Source organism: Solanum verrucosum, unplaced genomic scaffold, assembly GCF_900185275.1.
Source record: "Solanum verrucosum unplaced genomic scaffold, falcon-dt-bn FXZP01000009.1, whole genome shotgun sequence".
Taxonomy (NCBI): Eukaryota; Viridiplantae; Streptophyta; class Magnoliopsida; order Solanales; family Solanaceae; genus Solanum; species Solanum verrucosum.
Genome location: NW_026020231.1, coordinates 2,273,846 through 2,297,624, shown reverse-complemented (window position 1 = coordinate 2,297,624; position 23,779 = coordinate 2,273,846). Strand labels below are relative to the sequence as shown.

At 29.9% G+C, this 23,779-nt stretch overlaps 1 protein-coding gene across 1 annotated transcript; it reads right to left on the bottom strand.

The window, feature by feature from the left end:
- Nucleotides 1-12,445: 12,445 nt before the first annotated feature.
- LOC125832565 (transcription factor TCP14-like) lies at nt 12,446-14,153 on the bottom strand. Its single transcript, XM_049511745.1, has 2 exons — nt 13,683-14,153; nt 12,446-13,592 (listed from the first exon to the last, which is right to left on the bottom strand). Exons 1-2 carry the CDS (start codon nt 13,977-13,979, stop codon nt 12,657-12,659), a joined length of 1,233 nt encoding a protein of 410 aa, XP_049367702.1. The 5' UTR covers nt 13,980-14,153; the 3' UTR covers nt 12,446-12,656.
- Nucleotides 14,154-23,779: the final 9,626 nt, after the last annotated feature.

Sequence of the window (23,779 nt, the reverse complement as noted above, 5' to 3'; positions counted from 1 at the left end):
ATAAAGGGAGAAAGTGGTTGTAAATTGTAATTATCACGTTACTAGTTCCCTGCATTATGTGTGACTACTAATTAACCTATTACATCTCAAATTATGAGTATTATCTTGATATTTTTTAGTATATAAAAAAAATCTGATAATTATATAGAGGATATTTTCGTGTATTGAGAAACTGAGAAGTGGATGAGGAGTTGTTACATGTTAGGGTTGTATATCGGTTTGAGTTATTGGTTATCGGTTTTGTAGAAATGTTAAACCATTATAAAACTATTAAGATATTAGCATATCGGTTATTGATTGTTAAAGATTTGATTAACTGTTTAACCGTTAAGATTTGACACACAAAAAAAACCCTTAAAAATCGCTTAGAAACAAAGTGACAAGCCAAATGAACCATGCACAAAAATTTGCAAATTGCATTTTGCTCAAAAGTAAACATTTTTACATTGTAGAATAACCAGGAGTTTGAGACAGTCATAAATAAAAGTAGGAAATAAACTCTAAATCAAAGACTTTATATACAAAATGATATAAATGAAATTATTTAATTTACTATCGGTCTATCGATTAACCTGTTAAGAAAAAAATTTCAAACCGTTAAGAGTCAATAACTCGATAACAAAAAAGAAATCAAAATCGTTATCAAAACCGTTAAATTAACAACTCAATAAACCAATAATATTTTTTCTGTTCGGATTATCGATTTCTATTCGTTTTTGAACAACCCTGGTTATTATACATTAAAAAAAATACTATAGATTATATTGTGTTTATATTTTGAGGTTAGGATAATGGAGAAAAAATTGAAATAAGAAGTCTACAACTTATTTTATATATAAAAAAAAAGAAGAGTTATTTTAGGTAGAAATAAAGATATTCTTATTAGTCTTGAAGCTTTGAGCTTTTTCTATTTTGAAGCTAAATAATTATGAACATTGCAATTAAAAGTTTTTAGTTTGCATGTGGGATCATAATATTTTTGGAAATGTTTTTTTTATTATTATTTTAATGACCCTTTGGGGGGGGGGGGGGGTCGAAGGCTGAGCAGCACCCCAGATCTTAACATTAATAACAAAAATAAATAAAGTTTAGTTTATTAATTGAGATAGGTGGTAGTTAATAGCTAGGATTGTTTAGTTTGAAGAAGCTAATCGTAGTCTTTATTGGATTACCAATAAAACAAAGTTTAGGTTAGTTAGCTACAAGATTTTCTTTCTTTTTTTTTGGTTTGTCTTCAATCTTCATGTAGGTCTATTTATTGGTTTTTGTCTTTATGTAGGACTTTCTGTTAAGTTTTCCTACCTCGGACCGGTACAGTTTAGGGCCTGTCCTTTCTATAACATAATTGGGCCTAAGCCCAGAAGTAAACGTAGCAGGCTAGCAGCGCACAAATGCCTCTATTTTGGGATGATTATTTAGTTTTTGTCTCTCATCACTTTAAATGAAACATAAATGGCTAAAAATATTCTTGACGTCAAAATTACAAATAATTTTCGTTCAACATAACTTTATATTATTGTATCATAATACAAAACAAGTTATGCCGCTTAATTCCATCGAATTTATATTGATAGAGACAAAAATTTAGTTCAGAAACCATAAATTATATTGTAAAAAGACACAACTTTAGTTCCTACCGAATTTATGCTGATGAAGACAAAATTTCAATTTCAGAACTCACAAGTTATTATAACAGGTGACGAGAGGGAGTTGCTCGGATGGTAAGCACCCCCCACTTCCAACTCGAAGATTGCGAGTTCGAGTCACCAAGGGAGCAAAAGGGGTTGGACCTCCTAGGGAAGGTAAAAAAATAAAAAAGTTATTATAACATGCATATCTTAATTCCTACCAAACTTATGCCGAGTAAGACACAAGTTTAGTGAATTTAGGTCACAGAAATACAAGACAAAAAATATCTAAATTTATGCCTAACAAAATTAAATCACAGATTAAGATACTTTAATTCACAAATTTTCATTAAATGAAAAATAAAGATAAAAATTAAATATTGATATCATATTTAAGAAAAAAAATTAAAAACTATCCGAAATAGGGGCAATGACTTCTAGCAACTTAGGCTCCATTTATTTTCATTAAGATTAAGACCTCTAAATCTGAATACACGTCTGAATATTAAGATTTGCATTAAGAGGTAGGTGTCTAGATCTAAATACACATCTGAATATTAAGATGTGGTCTCCAAATCTGAATACTAAATGATTATTGTTTATTTTCAATATCTCAATATGCATATGAAAGCAAATATTATATGAGCTCGATCAGCAAGTGCGGCCCATACGGAAGAAATCGCAAAACAGTATGTCGTAGACAAGGAATCCAACACAACAATTTGAAGGTCCAAACATAGTAATTAACCGCATAGGTGTGTTCGGTACGAATTAAAATATTTTCTATTTTTTTTTTATGTTGATTGATCAAATATTTTCTTTCGAAAAACAAACTCTTCAAAAATAAAAGATAATTTTTGTTTTAATGGAAATAAGAAAAAGAAGTTTTATTTTATTAGTAATATTCTACAAACACACCCATAGTGACTAGTGTAAACGAGTTGATAAGACTAAAAGAGTTATTTTTAGATTTCATATAACAAGGAACTATAGTGTGGTTTCATAAAACTTTTTCTTGTACACCGTCGAAGTTTCATATGCCAATATGATCGATCCTAGGAATGTCAAAAATGAATCCAATTATAGGTAACTCATTCATACTTTTAAGGGTTAGGTTTAAGATAATTTAAATTGGGTTCAATCTCAATCAATTCAAGCCTTAACTCATTTTAAGAGAATCTACAATTGAGCCCAATTTAATCTCCAATTTTGACCCGTTTTAAGATTCTTTATTTGCATCGATGTAATGTATGTTCTTATATTGAAGATATGAATTATTATCTATTTTATATCTTTAAGGATTTATTTATCCATTTGTAACTTCTTTTTTAATTTTTTTTTAGTTGAAATTCAAATTGAAGTTATAAAACTTAAATAACAATATATTAAAATTATTGAGATTAAGCGGATCAAATTGGGTGGGTCAAGACCCAACCCGTGTATAAACCCATTTGAACCCAACCTATTTGAGCTCAAAGTAAACTTGAACATGTCAAAACTCAACATAATTTCTATTTCACCATATTTCAATATCTCCAATTTCAACACAATTCGCCCAATTGATACCGTTAATTGATTCATATAAAATTTTGTTGTACGTCATTGCACTCTCGTGGATGAATATACAAAAAAGTAAGCTAGCTGTAAACTAACTTCCAAATCGTACGAGCAATTGAAAGGGAAATAAATGGGGTGAGTATCACCCTCTCTACACGTTTTGGAAGAAAAAGGCTCAAAGCCACAACTAATCAGATTTGACATGTTATTTATAGCATGAAAAGATGGAACTCATTCAATCCCCTTTTCTCCACATGGAAAAACTTCAGTCACAATTAAATATATAGTTCCAACTTAGGTAGCAGCTCCAACATAATAATTAGTAGCATTGTATCCATTCACTTACGACAACGAGCCAAAATTTAATTTCTATTTCAATCTATATTTCCTCCATCTATTTTTAGGTATCCAATATTGACTTGATATATTTTGTAAAGAGCAATAAATAAAAGGGAAAAGGGTCAAAAATGTCCTCCGTTTATAGTTTGACTTAAAAATGCCTTTGCAGTCAATACTTTGATCCAAAAATGTCCCTATAGTTACAAATGTTACGACCGAAATAAGCAGGTGTAACGCGGAAGTTAGCAAAGCAAACCTCGAAAGACCATGAGTAAGAAGACAAACGAGAAATATACAAAGACATAAAGATTTAACGTGGTTCGGTCAATCAACCTATGTCCACAAAGGAGATGAGCGATCCACTATATAAACATGAGAGTACAAAACATAGAGAGAAATAACCTCAACCAATTCACTCGGAATACATGGGAGGTTCACACAAGTGATAACGTATCAAGCTTGTGTCTCACTAATTCTCCCCCTAACCAAAACTCTCAAAGCCCTTAATACTACATTGTGAATGCTGATTATGTTAGAAGGAACAAACCTCTATTTATAGAGTCCTAAACATTTTTCTACAAGAAAAGGACTAGCCAATCCAAAACTTTTTCCTAAAAGGAAAACCTATTTATGGTAAGAAATTCAGGGCAAATAAAACCCAACAAATCTCCCCTTGGCTTGAATTTCTGATAAAAGAAATTTGTCCACCTTCTTCACATAATCTTCAACAGCTTGCTTCTCCTCTCCATAATCTCCTTCATCAAATCTATGTATCAACACAGAGAACTTCTTTGAAACAATTTCTCCAACAAAAATCTTCATTACTGTCAAAAAGGTTGCGGCTAGAACTATGCCCGCCAAGATGAACACCCATCTTTCTAACCTGGTTCAATCATCGATTATCGAACCACTGAACCTGACTCCATCATTGAATCTGGCTCGGATACCACTTGTTAGGACCGAAATAAGCAGGTGTAACACGGAAGCTAGCAAAACAAACCTCGAAAGACCATGAGTAAGAAGACAAATGAGAAATATACAAAGAAATAAAGATTTAACGTGGTTCGGTCAACCGACCTATGTCCACAAAGGAGATGAGCAATCCACTATATAAAAATGAGAGTACAAAACATAAAGAGAAATAACCTCAACCAATTCACTAGGAATACATGGGAGGTTCACACAAGTGATAACGTATCAAGCTTGTGTCTCACTAATTCTCCCCCTAACCAAAACTCTCAAAGCCCTTAAGACTACATTGTGAATGTTGATTAAGTTAGAAGGAACAAACCTCTATTTATAGAGTCCTAAACATTTTCTTACAAGAAAAGGACTAGTCAATCCAAAACTTTTTCCTAAAAGGAAAACCTATTTATGGTAAGAAATTTAGGGCAAATAAAACCCAACAACAAAATGGGTCAAAAATGCTCTTTTTCGAACAAATATATTGTTTGTTTTCTTTTTAAACACATCTTCTTCCTAATTAAAATATTATTAAAGAACACTATTCTTGTTTGTTTCTTCTAAAATCACTTTACAAATAAAAATGTAGGAGATATTTTTCTTATGAATCTCATTCTATCAATTAAAATAGAATAACTTCATGCACCCTTTCAACAGACAATATATGTCATATATATAAGATCATAGTATATTCATCATTAATTTATATTTATATAACGATAAATAATAATAATAATAATAATAATAATAATATAAGAAATATTTTCATTTTTTATTTTTTTTTCTAAATTGAAGTAAGATAAACATTTGCAATTTTTTTTTAAAAAAACACTAATCGAAAAAGAATGTGTCAAAAAGAAAATAATAATATGTTTATTTGGAAAATGAGGATTTTTGATCCATTAAATAACAATAAGGGTATTTTTGGACTAAAGTATTGACGGCAAAGACATTTTTGGACCAAACTACAAACGGAGGACATTTTTGTTCCTTTTGCATGGTTTAAGGCATTTTTGAACTAAAGAATTAATGGTAAGTGCATTTTTGAGCCAAACTATAAACGGATGACGTTTTTGTTCATTTCACATAGTGTAAAGACATTTTTTATCCTTTTTCCTAAATAAAATAATATTTTTATTATAACAAAGGCAACTTAGGAATAAAGTGATGAGTTATCTTTTAAGTTTTTAAGCTGAACAAGTGAAAGTTGATGTTTATGTTTAATATAATGAACTAATAAAAGTGGATGGAGGGTATTTTTGTTCCTTTCGCATAGTTTTTGGCTAAAATCATCCCTAAAGTATGACCTAAACCTAAAGTACATCCTTATGTTATATAAGTGAACAAAAAACATCCTTGAACTATCCAAAAAGTTGCAAGATTCATCCTTCTGTCTATCTTTTTAAGAAACTCACGCCACCAACAAAAAAAAAAGTGTCAAGTCGAATGAATATATGTACACATGGTTAAGCTAGTCAAGTTAGATGGTTTTTTTAATTTTTAGAAATTGAGGGTTTAAATCATATTTAGACAAAATATATTCAAATTCTAAATATTCTTTGTAAAAATATGGCCAAATACTACTCTAACTTCAAAAATTTCAAATAAAGTATTTTTTTTTAATTTCATAACTAAATGCCTACGTAATTTCACTAAATTTTCAGCATTTCTATACATTGTATAAAATGTGAATGGCATTGTATATATAGTACATACGCCCTAAATATTTTATAAAGAAAATCTCTAAATAGTTGGACGTAATATTTTTAAAATGATTTTTTTTACATAGTCTTTCTAACCATCGGAACTTACTGTATAAATATTTCAAAACTTAGTATTGTTGCAAGTCAATTTACTTGATGATACAAAAAACATATAAACTAACAACACACAAAATTTAAATCCTGAGAATAGATTCATTTTCTATCCATATCTTTATTCTTTTTAGGTAACTTTGATCTTCTCGTCGTGGCCAAGACATGAACCAATTAAAAATATTTTTTTTATTGGTTCTATCATTTTCTTAACAAAAATATACTGAAGGATGATTCATGTTATTTTTTGGATAGTATAAGAATGTTTTTTTGCTCATTTAGATAATATAAGGATATACATTAGATTTGAGTCATAATTGAGGAATGATTTTAGCCAAAAACTCGAAGTTTATATTATATAATATAGTATTGATCAGTGACTTAACGCCACAAAATCAATAAATAGTTTGACACTCTGGCCATGGTTGATGAGTTTCTTGGTTCTGAACAGTATATATATAATTACTGTTCTAAATTAAATGTTTATGACAAGAGTTCTGACTTCTGAACGATAGCAATAAAAATTGAAAGAAACATTAATGGAGTGTAAGGTTTGGGAAAATATGCCATTAAGGGTGTGTTAGCCTGTTGGGTATGGAGGAAAATGTTTTTGGTCTTTTCATTTTTTATTGGGTGAATTTTCTGAAAAAATATTTTTTCGAAAAAAATAATTTTTTTAGAAATGAGAAAAAATGATTTCTTTAGTAGAAATATGAAATACAAGTCTCAAAAGCGATAATATTTCATATTAACTGTGTCATTTCTATTTTCGAACACACTTTATCTTTCCTCAACTCACGTAACCTCCATCTCCACACCACAACTCCTACCCCCAAGCTCCCATATTATTTAACTAGCTAGATTATATATAATTTTTTAAAATAATACTTTTTATTTAAATATGAAAGACACAAAAAATAAAATAATATAACTATCAATTTTCTTAAAAGATATTTTTTTCAAAAAATAAAATAATATACCTATCAATTTTCTTAAAAGATATTTTCTTTCGTACCGAACACACTTGGAAGGGTAAGTGGTATGATATATGGCATCTTCTACTGTCTTGTACCTTTTTACAATCATAGAGTTGCAGCTGTCATTCTTACACTCTTCGATCAGTGGGGTATATGTATCACTTTCTACTTAAATGATATATTCTACGCACATCCAATCAAATATTTGAATTAATCAGATCGATTGGTAAGTTTTGAATAGTAAATATAAAATAATTAAAGAAAATATATATGTATAGAACTTATTTCAGCTAGCTGATCCAACAGTAGAGTGACTACTACTTTCAATCAGGAAAAAAAATGAGCAAGAAAAAGTATGTTATCTAGAACTGAAAATAATTTATAAATATTGATAAATTAATTTTATAAACAAGCAATTACATGATTGAATAAAATATTAGTCAATATAAGCGACTAAGATATCCTTAAACCTATCTACAAAAAAGTATTTTTACATAAAAAGAAAATAAGAATAATGAAAATAAAATAGAGAAATAAATTAAAAATATGTTTTAGGAAGAGTATTTCAAAGATCATATATAAATCAAAAGTGTTTATAAATTGAGGGTAACGAACTTATAATTTTTAGCTGATTTTTTATTTATAAACCCTTCGACTTATAACTTTTATTTTTATTTTTGCGTTTACCAAATACACAAATAAATCATAAAATTACTTAGGCATACACCCTCCTGCTCTCCCACATTTTCTTTTCTATTTTTGTGTGTAAGAGAGAGCGGGCAAATCAATAAAAAAAAGAGACAAAAAAGCTATCAAAAGACCAAAAGTAAGTGAGCTATCAACTTCATTTAATTATATTGGGAAAGTCAGAAATCATATAAGAATGGGAGATGATCATATGGCCAAATTTAGCAAAATTTATGTGTAATTAGCAAACTTAAAATCAATCCCCCCCACCAATTTGGTTTGCCAACTTGCTGGATTATAAGCTAATTAATTCCAAAAAGAAGACAATGGCTGGATGTTTGGTTTAATTTTGGATGGTCTAAATCTATAGTAATCAAAGGGGTTACAAGATTTTCTTTAAGGGACCACTTTGTTGTACCTTATGGTTTCAACCCATGTGCTATTATTTTTTGTACAACCACGACCAAATTTTCTATATTGATATTATGGAAGCAGTGACAAACCAAATACTTACCCCTCATAGCCACAGACATCTAATTTCACCTAACTGAAAATTTCCAGTTCTTGCCCCCTTTCACAGGCCAGACTACTTGCTATAATGCCAATCTATACTATTGTATTATTGAAAGTTTTAGTTTGTACCTTCTTGTTTCAATTTGGTTGTACATCATATATTTAAGACTATGAGATTCAAAAAGTATCTTTTACTTTTTAAAACTCATGTATCAAATCAAAACCAAACAAGTTAATTAAAACGAGGGAGTATGTGAATTTCAATCGGAGCACTTCAAAGAGAAAAAAACATCAATAAGTGAAGTTTAAGACGATATATATATACTTGGTTTGAATTTTGAAAAATAAAATAAAATTAGAAGTGTATAGGGTTTAAATGTTGAAGTTGTGTTCTACGTACATAAAATTCACTTATAAATACTGATGATGGCCAAGTCATTGTTTGCATAGTGAACTTTAGTATATTTGTAAATATTTGTGATCAGATCAACATATATTCTACCTTTTTCAGAGTCTGTTATTTTAACTAACGCGGTATATATTTTTCACGCAGTATCTGTACTTAAAACGAATCATATATAGTTTTGCATGTACTTGGTAAGAAAGAGAGATTGGTAAATATTGACACTTTTAATTTTCTCCAACAATGTCTTCCTCATGACAGATAAGTTTTTTCCCCCCTAAAAAGTTAAGGTTGAAGATGCCAACTGTTATAACTCTCTTTAGTGGTTTCAAGGTCCACCACATACTTTTGGATTCATTCAACAGCCAAAAGAAGGCACTTTGGCTTTTATCATTTATTTCACATTTGAAAAGGCAACTGATTAAATAATACACAGACCTTTGTGAAACAATAGAATATGCACGTACGAGAGGAAATACGTAGCTGCAAGGGAAACTTTTTTCCATTTATACTTTTAAAAAAAAGTTTTTCTTCTGCCTAAATTACAAAAGTATTACAATAAAATCCGTATTTTTTTTTGGATAGAAACTAAAATATCATGAGATTCACACAAAATTATGTTCCATGCAATTTAAACTAAGTGTTTTGGAAATTATGGCCAGATCTAGTTACCTAGTACCTATGATGGTATGAGTCTATGAGATATCAGTCATTAATAGATATGAGATATTCAGTGAAATTAATCAAGATAAATATATGAGCTTGTCTGACCATCATCATTCGAAAAAAACTACTCTTTCCGTTTCATTTTATGTGAGGTAGTTTGACTCGGTACGGAGTTGAAGAAAGAGATGATGACTTTTAAAACTTGTGGTCCAAAATGAATTATTGAAATTTGTGTGACTGTAAATCATTTCATTAAGGGTAAAATAAACATTTTATAGTTAAATTGTTACTTAATATAGAAATGTGTTATTCTTTTTGGAAAACTGACTAAAAAGGAAAGTAAGTCACATAAATTGAGATAGAGGGAGTAGTTATTAATTCTACTCTAACTACTAAAATAAGTTAAAAATCATCTTTATTCAACTATTATGTTTTGATAAAAGTAATTGTTACCTTTCAATTGATTATTAGCAGCAAATCTTTTTAAGAAAGTAGAGAGGGTAGTTGTCCAACAAAGTCTAGCGCAGTACAATTTCCTGTATTAATTAGATTCACAATATAATGACTCTGATCATATGATGGAATGGGATGTGATATATTAGTGTTTTATCCCTTTGAACATCAACTTTTTATCCAGACTTTTTTACACAGTTTAACTTTAGTTTCTTTTTGGTACTAACTGAATAGTGAATATTCTTCAACTTAGAACTTGCTTATTGATCAAAATTGTGAAATTGCATGACCATCTCATCTAAAATCTCAACTTGTTAGAAATATTACTTACTCTTTATTTATATAATTATATTTAATAAGTAACAATTTACATTTCTTGATTTGCATGTTCTTACACGTTTACCCAGTGCGCACAAAGGCAAATGTTTAAACTGTATACTGAATACTTTTTTTTAATCTACTTATATTTTTATATATTTTTTGAACAAAAGCTTGAGGGTAAAGTGTTGTGATTTATGATGGGAGACATTGATACAACATGGTGATGCAAGAAACTCATCTTTAATACTCAATACGCATTTCTCTCAAACTAATCATTCAGCTGAGCCCATTAACAGAGGGCCCACTTAAGCATGAACGGTCCAGATCATTGGAGGTGTGGGCCAAGTCCAGTGGGGTCATTTAAACCCACCACCGATCTTTATGGTGCCAGGCCAGCAATGTTCACTATTGGTATTATTTATTCACTTTCATTTTTTGTCTATAAGATAGAATGATTCTTATTAAAGAATATTTTGATATATTCTACGTATCTTTAATTTAAAATTATAAATTTTAAAAAGTTAATTTATTTTTCGACGTATAATGTCAAACAAATTGAAATGGAAAGAGTATAAGGAATGATCCACCTGTTTGTCAGTGATACCAATCGTACATTGGTTTAGGAGATGACCAACATGTGGGCCTCACCACCTGAGCCAACATCTGGACCTGATAAGGTATGGGCCCCCACCAATCTCGGCCCATATCTCTCAAACTACTTTTACTTTTATTTTTTTTCTAATTTTAAAACTAGAAAGGAAATTTTTTTTTAATCATACTTTGTTATGAAAGCAGAGTAATTAATGGGAATACCAAAATTTCTTGCCACATATACTTCTCCAACATTAAATGGTTAGCAAGACTATTCTATACCTAGCGACTAGCGTTAATTACAGGCTTCAAGTCATAGGTCTTGTCGAGAATTTAAGGGTGATGTTTAAAAAAGAATAATCTAATTTGACTAGATACGAAGTTTAAAAATAAAAATTACAATCTTGTGGCCCTATAATAAAATTATGTCAAATATATATAAATATCTTTTTAATCTTGTGACCTGAAAAATGTCGCGTAGAAAGTTAATATTAAAATGTTACCAAGAAAATAATATGGGTCATTCCTTTTTAAATAGATTAAAAAGGAAAGTATCTCATATTTTGTTTAAACAAAGAGAGAGCAATTCATTTGCAAGTTTAAAGTTATATATTGTACTTATAATATAAAAATATTTAATTAATTTAGCTAAGATAGATAATTACAATTTATTTTTAATAGAATAAGCTTTAATTTTATGCTCGGATAAAAATAGTAATTAACTGTTATTATTAGTTAAGTTACATTAATAATGCAAAAATATAATATTGTATTTAACTTATTATATCAAGTAAAACCTTATTAATTTCAGTTCTTAAGAGTTTACGTTATATGTTTATAAAGATTGTTTTTCTTGATTTGTTATAGAAGATTGCTCTCCATTTTTTAAGGTTACCAATTATGTTTATAATATCATCTTTTAATATGACTTGATAATGCAATTTAATATTACACAATCAATGAACATAACTTATTTTCATGACTCAAAATCATAAATTGTGGTAACACCTTATACTCCCTTCTTGCAATTTTAAAAAAATTACTTCTATGTATGTCCGATAGTGTGAAAAATATTATTTTGCATTGTCAATAGAAATTAAACTCATCTTTTTATGATAAGTGCACGACAAAATTAATTAATTTTTTCCTTGAAAAATAGTAGTAACAATTGAGAATAAGAAAAGAAATTACAAAGTAGGGCATCGAACTCTCACCGATATAGTGAAATTTCATATAACAAATCAATCAGCTATCGAGATTTCCCGCGTCAAGGGTTAATTGGGACTTGGAAGTTTCCATAATTTGAACTCAAACAAGTGAAAAATCTTTACTACTGTAGATGTTAATTTGCAAGTCAGCAAAGGGTTAAATGCTTATGACATGACATAATCCATATCCAGAACAAATTAGCTTACTGTAATAATGTTTGTACATGTAACTTTAGAAGAAAGATAAAAAAGAACAATCAAATGATGATGAATAGCAAACGACTCTAAAATTGGAAAAACAATTCAGAGAAATTTTGACAAAATCACTCATCAAATACTCCTTTTTTTGTTAAAACTGTGCCCTCTTCAAACTCGCAAGGCAAATTAATCACACGATAAAAAAGGTGAAGAAAGAAAAAAGAATGTTCAGAACAAATTTAACAACAAAAAAGAAAAATATAAGGACCTTTAAACATCCAAACTTACAAAACACAAGTTGGGAAAGAATGGATGATCAATCAATCAGCAGTCTATAGCTATGAATGATGGCTCGTTGTATCGTGCCGATCATCCGTGCCACCGCCGTGATGCGAATGGGACCCACTCGCCTGAGATTCCGATACACCGCCACCACCTCTATACGGATTTAGTCCGGCAAACATGCCTAGTTGACCTTCTCCCAATCCATTATTACCGCCGCCACCGCTACTGCCGCCGCCTAGTTGCTGACTAGGCAAAAGGGCAACTGGAGTGGGAAAATTCATAAATTGCAATCCACTTGGCATTGTGCCTCTATACAAAGCAGCTGCTGCACCAGAATTGCTTACTGATTGAAACGGCCAAATCGGATCGCCTCCCATCACTTGGTTACTAGGAATCGGATTGGTCACCATCCAAAAATTAGCCGGAATTGAAGAATGGCTTGTTGGCATCGTACCAGTACTCGACTGTAGCAAATAGCTTCCCATTTGCTGTTGTTGTTGATGCTGCTGCTGCTCCAAATCTAAATCTGACCTTCGTTTCCTACTTAAATTATCCTCCGCCGGACTCGACTCCGTTATATCGATTGAATTGTCACGCAATTCAGGCTTTGTTTGTAACTGCATATTAGGGCTTAAATTCGCCGACTGAAAATTCAACAACGTAGTAGCTGAAGTATCAGTCGACAATCCAATTCCCGGAGGAAATAGCCCTCGTCGTTGTGAGAGCGAAAAATTCGGATTGAAATATGAAGACCGTAGCTGTGAAGGTACTGACATGCTGGAGCCTGAGCTACGTAGTGAAATATTAAGCGACGTGAAGTTTGCTGGAATTGTACCGGTTCCTGTAGCGGCGATTACAGCTGGTTCCGCTTGTTGAAGTAGCCACTCTATGGTTTCACCATCGGATTTATGACCGAGTTCCCGTGTGAGCTGAAAAACCCTAGCTGCACAAAGCGCAGGCATGCGGATACGTCTGCCACGACCATCAACCTATCGACACAAAATATACATAAGTAATTAATTCAATATTCTGACTGTTTAAGCTTTTTAGATGAGATAGTCAGAAAAAATACAACAAACCTTAGTGTGGCGGTCTTTGGTGGAGGTTCGCTTTGGGGGCGGCTTTTTAGATGTATCGGCACCAGAAGCTGAGATTTGAAGAGTTGAAGTTGTTGATCGAGGTGTATTATTAGGGTTTGTATGAGTATTATCTGTGTTTGAAATGGCAAGAGAAGTAGTATAAGCAGCTGCAGCGTTGGATGAACTGGAACAAGCTTCGTCTTCTTTTTTCTCAAGTAATTGGAACGGAAAAGTCGCGATAGGGCGGTGATTGTGTTGGTGGTGTTGGTGGAGATGATCATCACCTCCTCCATCCATGTTCACAAAGTAGTAATGACTAAAAACTCGCTCTTAAAAAAATAAAATGATCCCCTTCTTTCTCTTTTTTTTTTCTCACTAGGCCAAGTTCTTTTTATGAGAAAATAGTGACAGACACTATATTTAATTCTTTGTGGGTCTGTGTATGTTTCTTTCTCTTTCTTTGAATGAATGAAATGAAACAAAATGTTCCCTTTTTATCTTAAAAAAAATTAAGTTCCTATTTGTATTAGCTGGGATGAATATGTCTCTTTCGAGTGTAGATAGTTGTAGGGGATTTTCTTTAGGCATTTGACGTGTAACATGTGTTGGTTCGGATAAGAGGTGAAAGAGGGAGAGAAAAGCTTTAAGCATCAACGATAATGAGTGGGAATTATAAGCTTTAAACATTCAAGAAAAAAATTGAACAAAAGGAGAAAAAGGAAATTATTTGCTTTTGTTGGAGGCTACTTTTTTAATTTGCCTTTTTGACAAATATGCCTACAAAATAATCAAAGTAATAATTATACATATTTTGCTGAATTTGATTTCGATATTTGGAGAAAATACTTTTAATTGTGGTTGGACAGAGCCTTTGGTTCAGACTCCACGTGAGGTGCTCTTTATATCATTCAATCCATAAAGACAATGGTGGCCAAAGGTGGGGTCTAATCCCAAGAGTCAATTTTTTTGATACCCGAATAGATTTACTGTTTATTTTTTCTATTTCTAATCAATATTACATGAATTATGTATTGATGGATTATTTTTTAATTTAAAATTTTATACTAATAATTATTTAGATTAATTTTTTGAAAATAAAAATGGAGAGACTTGTAAAGGGAAGATTTTATCAATCAAAGGTACATAGGATCCATTTACTTCATTCATGTAATCATTTCCATTTGCCTTTGGCTCTTTGCCTTTTGTTCTCAACCTTTACCTTCTTTGGGATTCCTCCAATTATTTTCCCTCCTCTTTCATCTAAGTCTATTGCTCTTTGGATCTAATCCTATGAAACCTACTCTCCCCCATATATCCAGGTCTTCAGATTATTTCTTTTATTACAAAAGAAAAATGTTCAAATATTTCATTGAATTTGAGAAAAAAACTTATTTATATCCTTCGTTAAAATTTTTGGATCATGTCATTATCGTTTGAGCAAAGACTCATTCATGCTATTATTTATTAATGGAAAATAATTTCACTTTTGCAAAATCAATTTTTACATATGGTCAGCTGTGATTCGATTACTTTATTAATTAAATTATCTTTTTAAAAGGGAAATGATCAAATATATCATCAAACTTAGAGAAAAGTCTCATTTATGTTATTAATTAAAAGTTTAGTTTATCTATGTCATTTCAGTTAACATATAAGGACATTAATGAGTTTTTTCTCAAATGAAAGCGGATAGATGAGCCAATTTTTACGGAGAGACAGAAGAATGATAACTGAAGGTGGGTCGGTTTTGTGTTATATATGTATTGCCGGTGCTTTAATTAGCATGGTGACACCCTACTTCATATATATATATATATATATATATATACACACATACATACGCACCTTTTTGGGTGGGCATATATTTTTCTACTATATATATATAGGATGGAGATGTTAAAAGATTTTACATGATCAGATCATTTAAAAGTCAATTAGAAGCAATTATTTATACAAACATGCATGAGTAATTGATAGCTTTTAAAAAATTGAAATGCATTCTTCTACGAGGAAAGAAGAAAGTATATATATATATATATATATATATATAAGAAAATAACTTTTAAACTTTATAGTATGAGGAATGGTATTGGTATCAGTGGCGAATCTAAACCTAAAAAATAGGTCACCGGAACCCGTGGTCTCTTCGTAAAACTAGATATTTTATGTATATATTTTCTAAAATTTGTATATTATTATATTCCTGCACCCGTGCTATAAGAAGTCTATCTGGTCCACATGGTTAAATGTTGAGCTTTTTACCTTGAGGATGAAGAATCAATTCTCACTTAATACATTTTTCTTGATGCATCCATGTTCGGATCAATTCCCACTTAATACATTTTTATGGGTGCACCCATGTTTGAAAAATCCTAGATTCGCCTCTGATTGGTATGGGTGTAAGACCGGCAGCTATGGAGAGATGCACCTTTCAAATGTTTGTTTAACAATACCTAGGTAAACACCCTCTATATTATAATCAGGAGTGGAGCTGAGTGGGATACATGGATTCAGATGAACTCAGTAGCTTTTCTGCAGATCATATATTTGTATTAGAAGATTAAATAAATATATATGTATATAAACACGTGAATTTCTAACAAAACTAATTGATGGTTCAGTAGTGAGGAAGGGGTCGTGGAAATGCTTTCCACGCTAAAGTCGTGGGTTGTGAACCTCACTATCAACAAAAGTTTTAAAAAAAACACGTTTTGCAATATTTTTCTCTTCTGTCCTAAAATTTAGAACCCCCAAACTTCTAATCCCGGCTCCTCTGAATTTATAATTATAATTTTATATATATACGTAAAGCATTTTTTTAATAATTAGGAAGTAAATTCAGTCTGTACGTTGTTGACATATTTGGTAAGTATTATATTATATATACATTTTTCATTCTACTTTTTTCTCCCAAGTCCCAGCAGGCAGCAGGGGACCTCTACAAGTCAATTTTTGCCGCAATAAGGTCAAAATAAAATCGATCTTTCTTTATTTTGATCTAACCTTAGTTTAGTAGAGTGCTACTAATTGATATATATGCTATAGAGGAAGTATATACGTAAAATATATATTAATTAAGGTAAAGGAGGTATGAGTTATGACTCCATATGTCCTTGTTGTATAAAGTCTCCCTCCATTTTATTTATACGAATGTGTTTGATTTGGCATAAAATTTAAAAATAAAAGTTATTTTTTGAAATTTATGGTATTAAAGAAAGGAGAAATTATGCGGTTAAGCAAACATATAGTACTAGTTAATTAGGTAACATAATTATAGTTTGCATTAATTATAATTCAGAACTTACTTCTCTGCCCTCTCTCGCTCGCCTCTCTCCTCCCTCTTCCAATCTTACTCGCCACTCTCTTCCCTATAACATGTAGCTACGAATCGTAATTATCAAACTATAGCTATGAGCATAATTAATCTATTTTTGAGTGACTAAATGTAAAATTCCCCTTAAAGAAACATATATATATCACATAAATTAGGATAAAGTAAGCATATACCATTTCTCATTAGTTATTAATTCCTTGTAGTGTATTTCAGTCTAATTTCCTAACTGTATACATTTAATTAAGGTGATTTTTATTTGAAGAAAAAGACCTAAAATCCAACAGAAGTCGAAGTCTGAAAAGTTTTGCTGTTTGTTGAGTCAATAATTAACGCTAGCAATTAGCAATAGCTAAACCATATTAACATGTGATAAGTATGTTATTCAAATTATTGAATAGCATGAAGTACGTGCATCGTACATTGATATATGGTGACTCTAGGGTGGTGCTTAGTGTTGGAAAAAATCAACAAAACTACAGAAGAAAAATAAAGAGAGAGTGAAGATAAACTTAGGGGTCATTTGGTAGCAGGATAATGCCAAAGCTAATACATGGATAACTTGGTTATTCATAAGTATTAATTTTATACCATGTTTGATTTGCAAATAGGATAAAAGTTATTCATGTAGTATTAATTTTGTACAATGTTTTGTTGGCAGATTTTCAAATGTTGTATAAAAGTTATTCATGTATTATTTTTATACGGTGTTTGATTGCCTTTTTTGTAATCCTACATAATTAATACTTATATAACTTATAAGGGAATCTATGTATAATTTATGCGGGATAAAAGGTGGAATACATTATGGGGTATTAGTTATATATGTATTAAAATGATAAATTACACATTCACCCCTATTAATTTACTCTTATATATATATATATATATATATATAACTAATCAAATAATTAATACATATAAAAAAGTGTACTACCATTTTTTTCTTTGAGTTTTTTGTCTTGATAATTGATTAATTTCTTTGCTTAAATTCTTGTTACTGGTTTTTTTTAAGTTAAAAATACAAGTTTTAATTATTTTGTTGCTTAAAATACAAGTTTCAATTTTTAAGTTATCTATTATTTAGTTTAATTTACATTACATACTGCTTAATTACTTAATCATATCGAATACAAATTACTTAATTACTTTTAATTATTTGTTATTTACTTTGCTATTTTTAGCTATTGGTATTTATTTAATTTTAATGTATTATTTTTAAAGTTGGTTATTTTAATGGTTATAATAAATATTAGCTCACTAATAACTTTTGAAATTAAGAAATAAAAATTGACTCACTAATATATAGTAATCTCTACAAAACTAAACCTTGCATAACTAATATCTACATAACTAATACATGTATAGCTAAACCCTGCATAACTAATATATGTATAACTAAATCCGGCATAATTAATATATGTATAACTAAATCCTGCATAACTAATACATGTAACCTAAAAAAGAAACTATGAAAGAAAATATACTCTCTTTTTTTTTATGAAAGAAAATATACAAAAATGTTTTAAATAGTTTTGGCGCTTAGAATTAATTGATGTTAAATGCACAATATTATTTAGAGAAACTTTCACATATAGCAAACAAAAAAATCATATTTGTATGCTATAACAAAGTTTGCATAATTGCGCTCCATAGCAAACATATATATGTATAATTCGCTATACATATATACAAAAAGAAGCAATTGTATAATTCGTTGGCTCCTCTTCAAAATTGTATAATTTCGCTGGCAGACCATTTATATAAATTGTTGTTAGTCTCTCGTTTGTATAAATCGTTGACAAACATAAATTATACATTATACAAGCATAAAACTGGGCAGGGGAATATTTTTATTGTATAATTATAAGTGTATAGGACGAATATATATGTATTTGCATGTGTATATACAATTTTCTCTCGCTTTATACAAACAGAAACATATAAATTGTTGTTAGTCTCTCGTTTGTATAAATCGTTGACAAACATAAATTATACATTATACAAGCATAAAACTGGGCAGGGGAATATTTTTATTGTATAATTATAAGTGTATAAGACGAATATATATGTATTTGCATGTGTATATACAATTTTCTCGCGCTTTATACAAACAGAAACACAATTTATACAATTCTGTTGTATAAAACGAGAAAGAGAGAAAGACAAAAGAGAACTGGGCAGGAGAATATTTTTATTGTATAATTATAAGTGTATAGGACGAATATATATGTATTTGCATGTGTATATACAATTTTCTCTCGCTTTATACAAACATAAACGCAATTTATACACTTTTGTGTATAACGCGAGAGAGGCGAGCACAGAGAGAGTGAGCGAGAGAGGAGAGTGGCGAGCGAGAGTTTGAGGGAGAGAGGCGCTGACAAACAGTTTGCTATAGGACACAATTAAATCAAAGTGTGGTTATACCATTTAATTTGAATTAATAGTTTGCCATTATGTACAATTTTCCCTATTATTTAAGCAGCTTTCAAACCGTTAAAACATTTTTTCACCCCTTCTTGAAACTCTCACTTTTTTGTGCGACTCTAACCCAGTCTAAGCATTTATTTACTACTTGAAATGAAAATAAGAAATTAATGATGAACTAAATTTTGTATCTAAATAACAAAAACCTCATGTCAATTTGATAATCCCTGTTAGCTACAGATTAGCACGAATTATAAAATGAAGGGGAAAAAAAAAAAGAAATTGGAAAGCAAAAAAAGAAAAAAAACAAGTAATAGAAGCCAGTCTGTATCAATCAATTTATGTATGTTAAACTGTCAACTCTTGTTTGATGAATGTGTTGGATTGCATTTATTACTTTTAGATCCATTCCAACTTATTATCACATATCCATTCCAACTCTTAACTCTTTTTCCTCTGTTCCCATTGATATGTTACTACAAAACAAATTAATAATGGAATTTTCTTTAATTTCTTAATTAGTTTTTTCCAATTATAGAGGAACTTCCCTAAAAAAAGTTTGACTTTGTAAATTTATTTTAAAATTTCAACTTCTAAAGGAGTCAAACTGTCAAAAGTATGAATATTGGGACTTCACTATTTCCTTTATTTGACCATATTGCTAGTTATGAATTTGGTGCCAAGATTCAAAAAAGGAGACTGCTAATTGAGATATGATAGAGATCTTTTTTTTTTTCTCTATAGTCCATGATGATGTCAGTCCATTTTACTTGAAAAAAAAAATGAAACAGGTATATAATCTAGCTAGTTCTAATTATAAAATTATTTTGTACGCTGAATGATTTATTGTCTGTCACGAAATTTATGTACATAGGATATGTGTACTGATCTAGCTATAGCGGAATGTCAAGTGGCATCACATCTATTACCGGACAAGGACAATTTTGTCATCCTATGTGTTATTACGGTAATTGAATTAGTTCACAAGAATATGATTCGTCTAGTTAACATGTTCAAATTTGAGCAAATAACTTTAGTCATTTTGATCATCTTGATTAATTTAGCTCAGTGAAAAGTTAAATTGATTCAGTGAAAAGTTACATAGGATATCTGTACTGATCTAGCTATAGCAGAATGTCAAGTGGCATCACATCTATTACCGGACAAGGACAATTTTGTCATCCTATGTGTTATTACGGTGACTAAATTAGTTCACGAGCAAATAACTTTAGTCATTTTGATCATCTTGATTAATTTAGCTCAGTGAAAAGTTAAATTGATTTGTGCTCGTATAAATTGACTAATGTGAGATCCAATAAAAAATTAAATAATATTTTTTGTTTGATATGTTATATAATCATTTATAATGAAGAATAATTTTTTTATTAGGTAATTAAATAAGTTATAAGAAAACAAATCCAAAAATTAAAATTTAATATAAAGCGTTGTGTGAATTGGGCTATGAAGTCAATGTTTAGCTCATGAATTCAACCTTTACTTCTGGACAGATCAATGATTGTTCCATTTATTAAAAACTCAGGCAATTTATAAATATTGATCCTTCCAGAGTTTGGATATATATATTATTTATATATAAGTTGTCAACATCGATCACTCAGAAATTGAGTGACGTTAACCTCTACAAGTAAAAGTGGCAAATAATAGAGTAATCAAGTTGATCTCATGACATGTTTCACAGGCAGGAGGAAGTGCAACATTAAACAAGTAAAGCTTGTGTTTGATCTAAAACCAGCCCACCAAGTAAAGTTAAGAGAGTAACAACTTTATTTGTAGGGATGGAATTATGTGAGTGGGTGAAGGGACTAAAAGGACGTATCAAAATATATTATAGGGCTCCATAATATATACTTACTATATACTAATGGAGGTTGAAATGCATGCAGAGAGAGTACTACTAGCAGTAATTTTTTACAACATATTATCACGTGAAGCCAATTTGTGGACCTCTTGTCAATGTTGTTTTTTCTCACACCATAACCTTTGTGTGAAGAAATAAGCAAAATGTGATAAGTAAAAATGAATGAACATAGAACTAAAAAGTTATTTTTTCTCATATCATATAAAGTTATGTATCGCGTAAAAATATTAGATTTAGATGAACTTGGTATTATTCCCGTAAATTGTAATGGTTACAGCTTTCTCACTTCAATTTCACTCACAAATTTCATTTTCATAAGTGCATCTGTTTTGGCTATTTGTAGTCTCATCGATCGTGCGATATTTCACCTCGACAGAAACATACGTACAAAATTGTCTTAAGATAATAATTATAACAGCTGATGCATATACTCATGTTTTCAACATATTTTTTTGTTTTAATTGTTCAAAAAGTGATTTTTGAATCTAGAGGTAATAAATTAAAAATGTGTATAATGTACTATAGTAGTTTCTGAATCTAGTGATTTTAAATTTATCATGCAAAATATTTGGATTGTCAATTTTTTATTAATATAAAAAAGGAAAATATAAACACTTAAATGAGACAGAAGATATAGTAATATTTACATTCTCTGGAAGCAGGATTAGAGGAGGAGGGCCCTCCTCACAATGCTTGTTGGACGAGTTACCAATCATTGAACTGCTACCTCAACTAAGAGGTGTGTATATTTGAAATAATATTGTTTTGAAACAATATGTTAGAAATAATAAATAAAATTTATATATATTTTTTTATTTTTTTATTTTGGGTATACACGTAAAAAAAATAATAAGAATAAATTGGAGATTAAGTGATAAACTATCTCTTGATTTTTTTTAACTTGACAAGTAAAAATAGACGCTAATTTTTAATATAACATACAAGTAAAAAAGAATGAAGAGAGTAATATTCTAATCTATATATGAATTTAAGTGCGCCTAAAATTATTTTTGACTTTACAGGGTGTTCAATTAAATCTCTTTCATAAAGAAAATCAAATAAAAAGTATATGTACGTATTAAATTTCCTGTGATGTTTTAACAAAGAATAAGCCCATTGTGTTTTAACATTATATTTTTGAAAATTTGTCAATAGTTTATGTATGTCTCTTCTTTATTTAAAATGTGGGGTAGGGAGAAAGGGGATTTATATCAGTGAATAGCTAGGGTCCATTTAGTGCTGAAATTGGTGTAGTGAAAACGGTTAAATTAGTTTGTCCAAACCTATAATCTATTCTTTTGATGCTAAACCCAAAAAAAAAAAAAAGTCGCAGGGAAACAAATTAGTGCTTTACAAAATGAAAGGCACAATCTGCATATTCATAGTCCCACTCAGCCCATTTAATTTTGTTTAAAGCAGACCAACTGATCTTATACATCATCATTGATCCTCTTTTCTTTATGTGGATTTACTTTATTTAATTTTTATCATATACTATTATTGTTATTATTATATACAATGCGCCAAGCTGTTTAAAGATCTTACCACTGCTAGCCTCAACTATATCTATAATTAAAGTGTCAGAGATATGATGAACATCATATTAAAACATTAGCCCGTACAAAATTATGTGATTTAATTTATATCTCTAGCTATTTGTTTTTTAAAGAGTGAAGAATATTTTAAAATTAAGAGTTGTTGGTATTCTTTGGTCATATATTAAGATTTTATTTATATAGTTCTGAAACAGAAATTGATGCATATATCTTTTAGCTAGCCCCTAATCACAGTGGAGGAAAAAAAGGGACTATTCGGGAGCTAAAAGGTATATAAAATAGTATTATTGTGGAATAGATATACTTTGAAAGAACTTGATTTTTACATGAAAATGGAAGTATTTGAAGTGATTAATGTAAAATAAAAATGATCTTAATTTACAGTCAACTAAGCAAACTATTAAGAACTTGTATGGAAGTTTGATTTGATTGTCCTAACTATGATGAAATATTTTCAAAATGTACTTTTATTTGTTTCCATTTTATTCATTCAATTTTGATAAGTTCTATTATCTTACAAATTAGTGGCACCAAAAAAAATTTATCGGGAGGGAATTAACAATAGCTAAGAACCTCACAGTCTTGGATGTGAATCATGTGATAATAATTATCAAACATAAATCTGTGATAAGATTCCAAAAGGATATCATATAACTATGAAATGATCAATTGACTCAAAGTCATTTTCTTTTATTTTTTGGTTAGTGAAGTCATTTTTCTTTGCCTTTTAGTATGCTGTTTTCATCCAAAATTCCAAAAGTCACCACGTAAGAATATCTTATCCAAACGATCTTCACATAAACCAATCAAAATATAACACATAAGAAAACCACGACAAGCAGAAAAATATGGAGAAAAACACTTTCACGGAATAAGCTACACTTGTCATCATATATTTAAA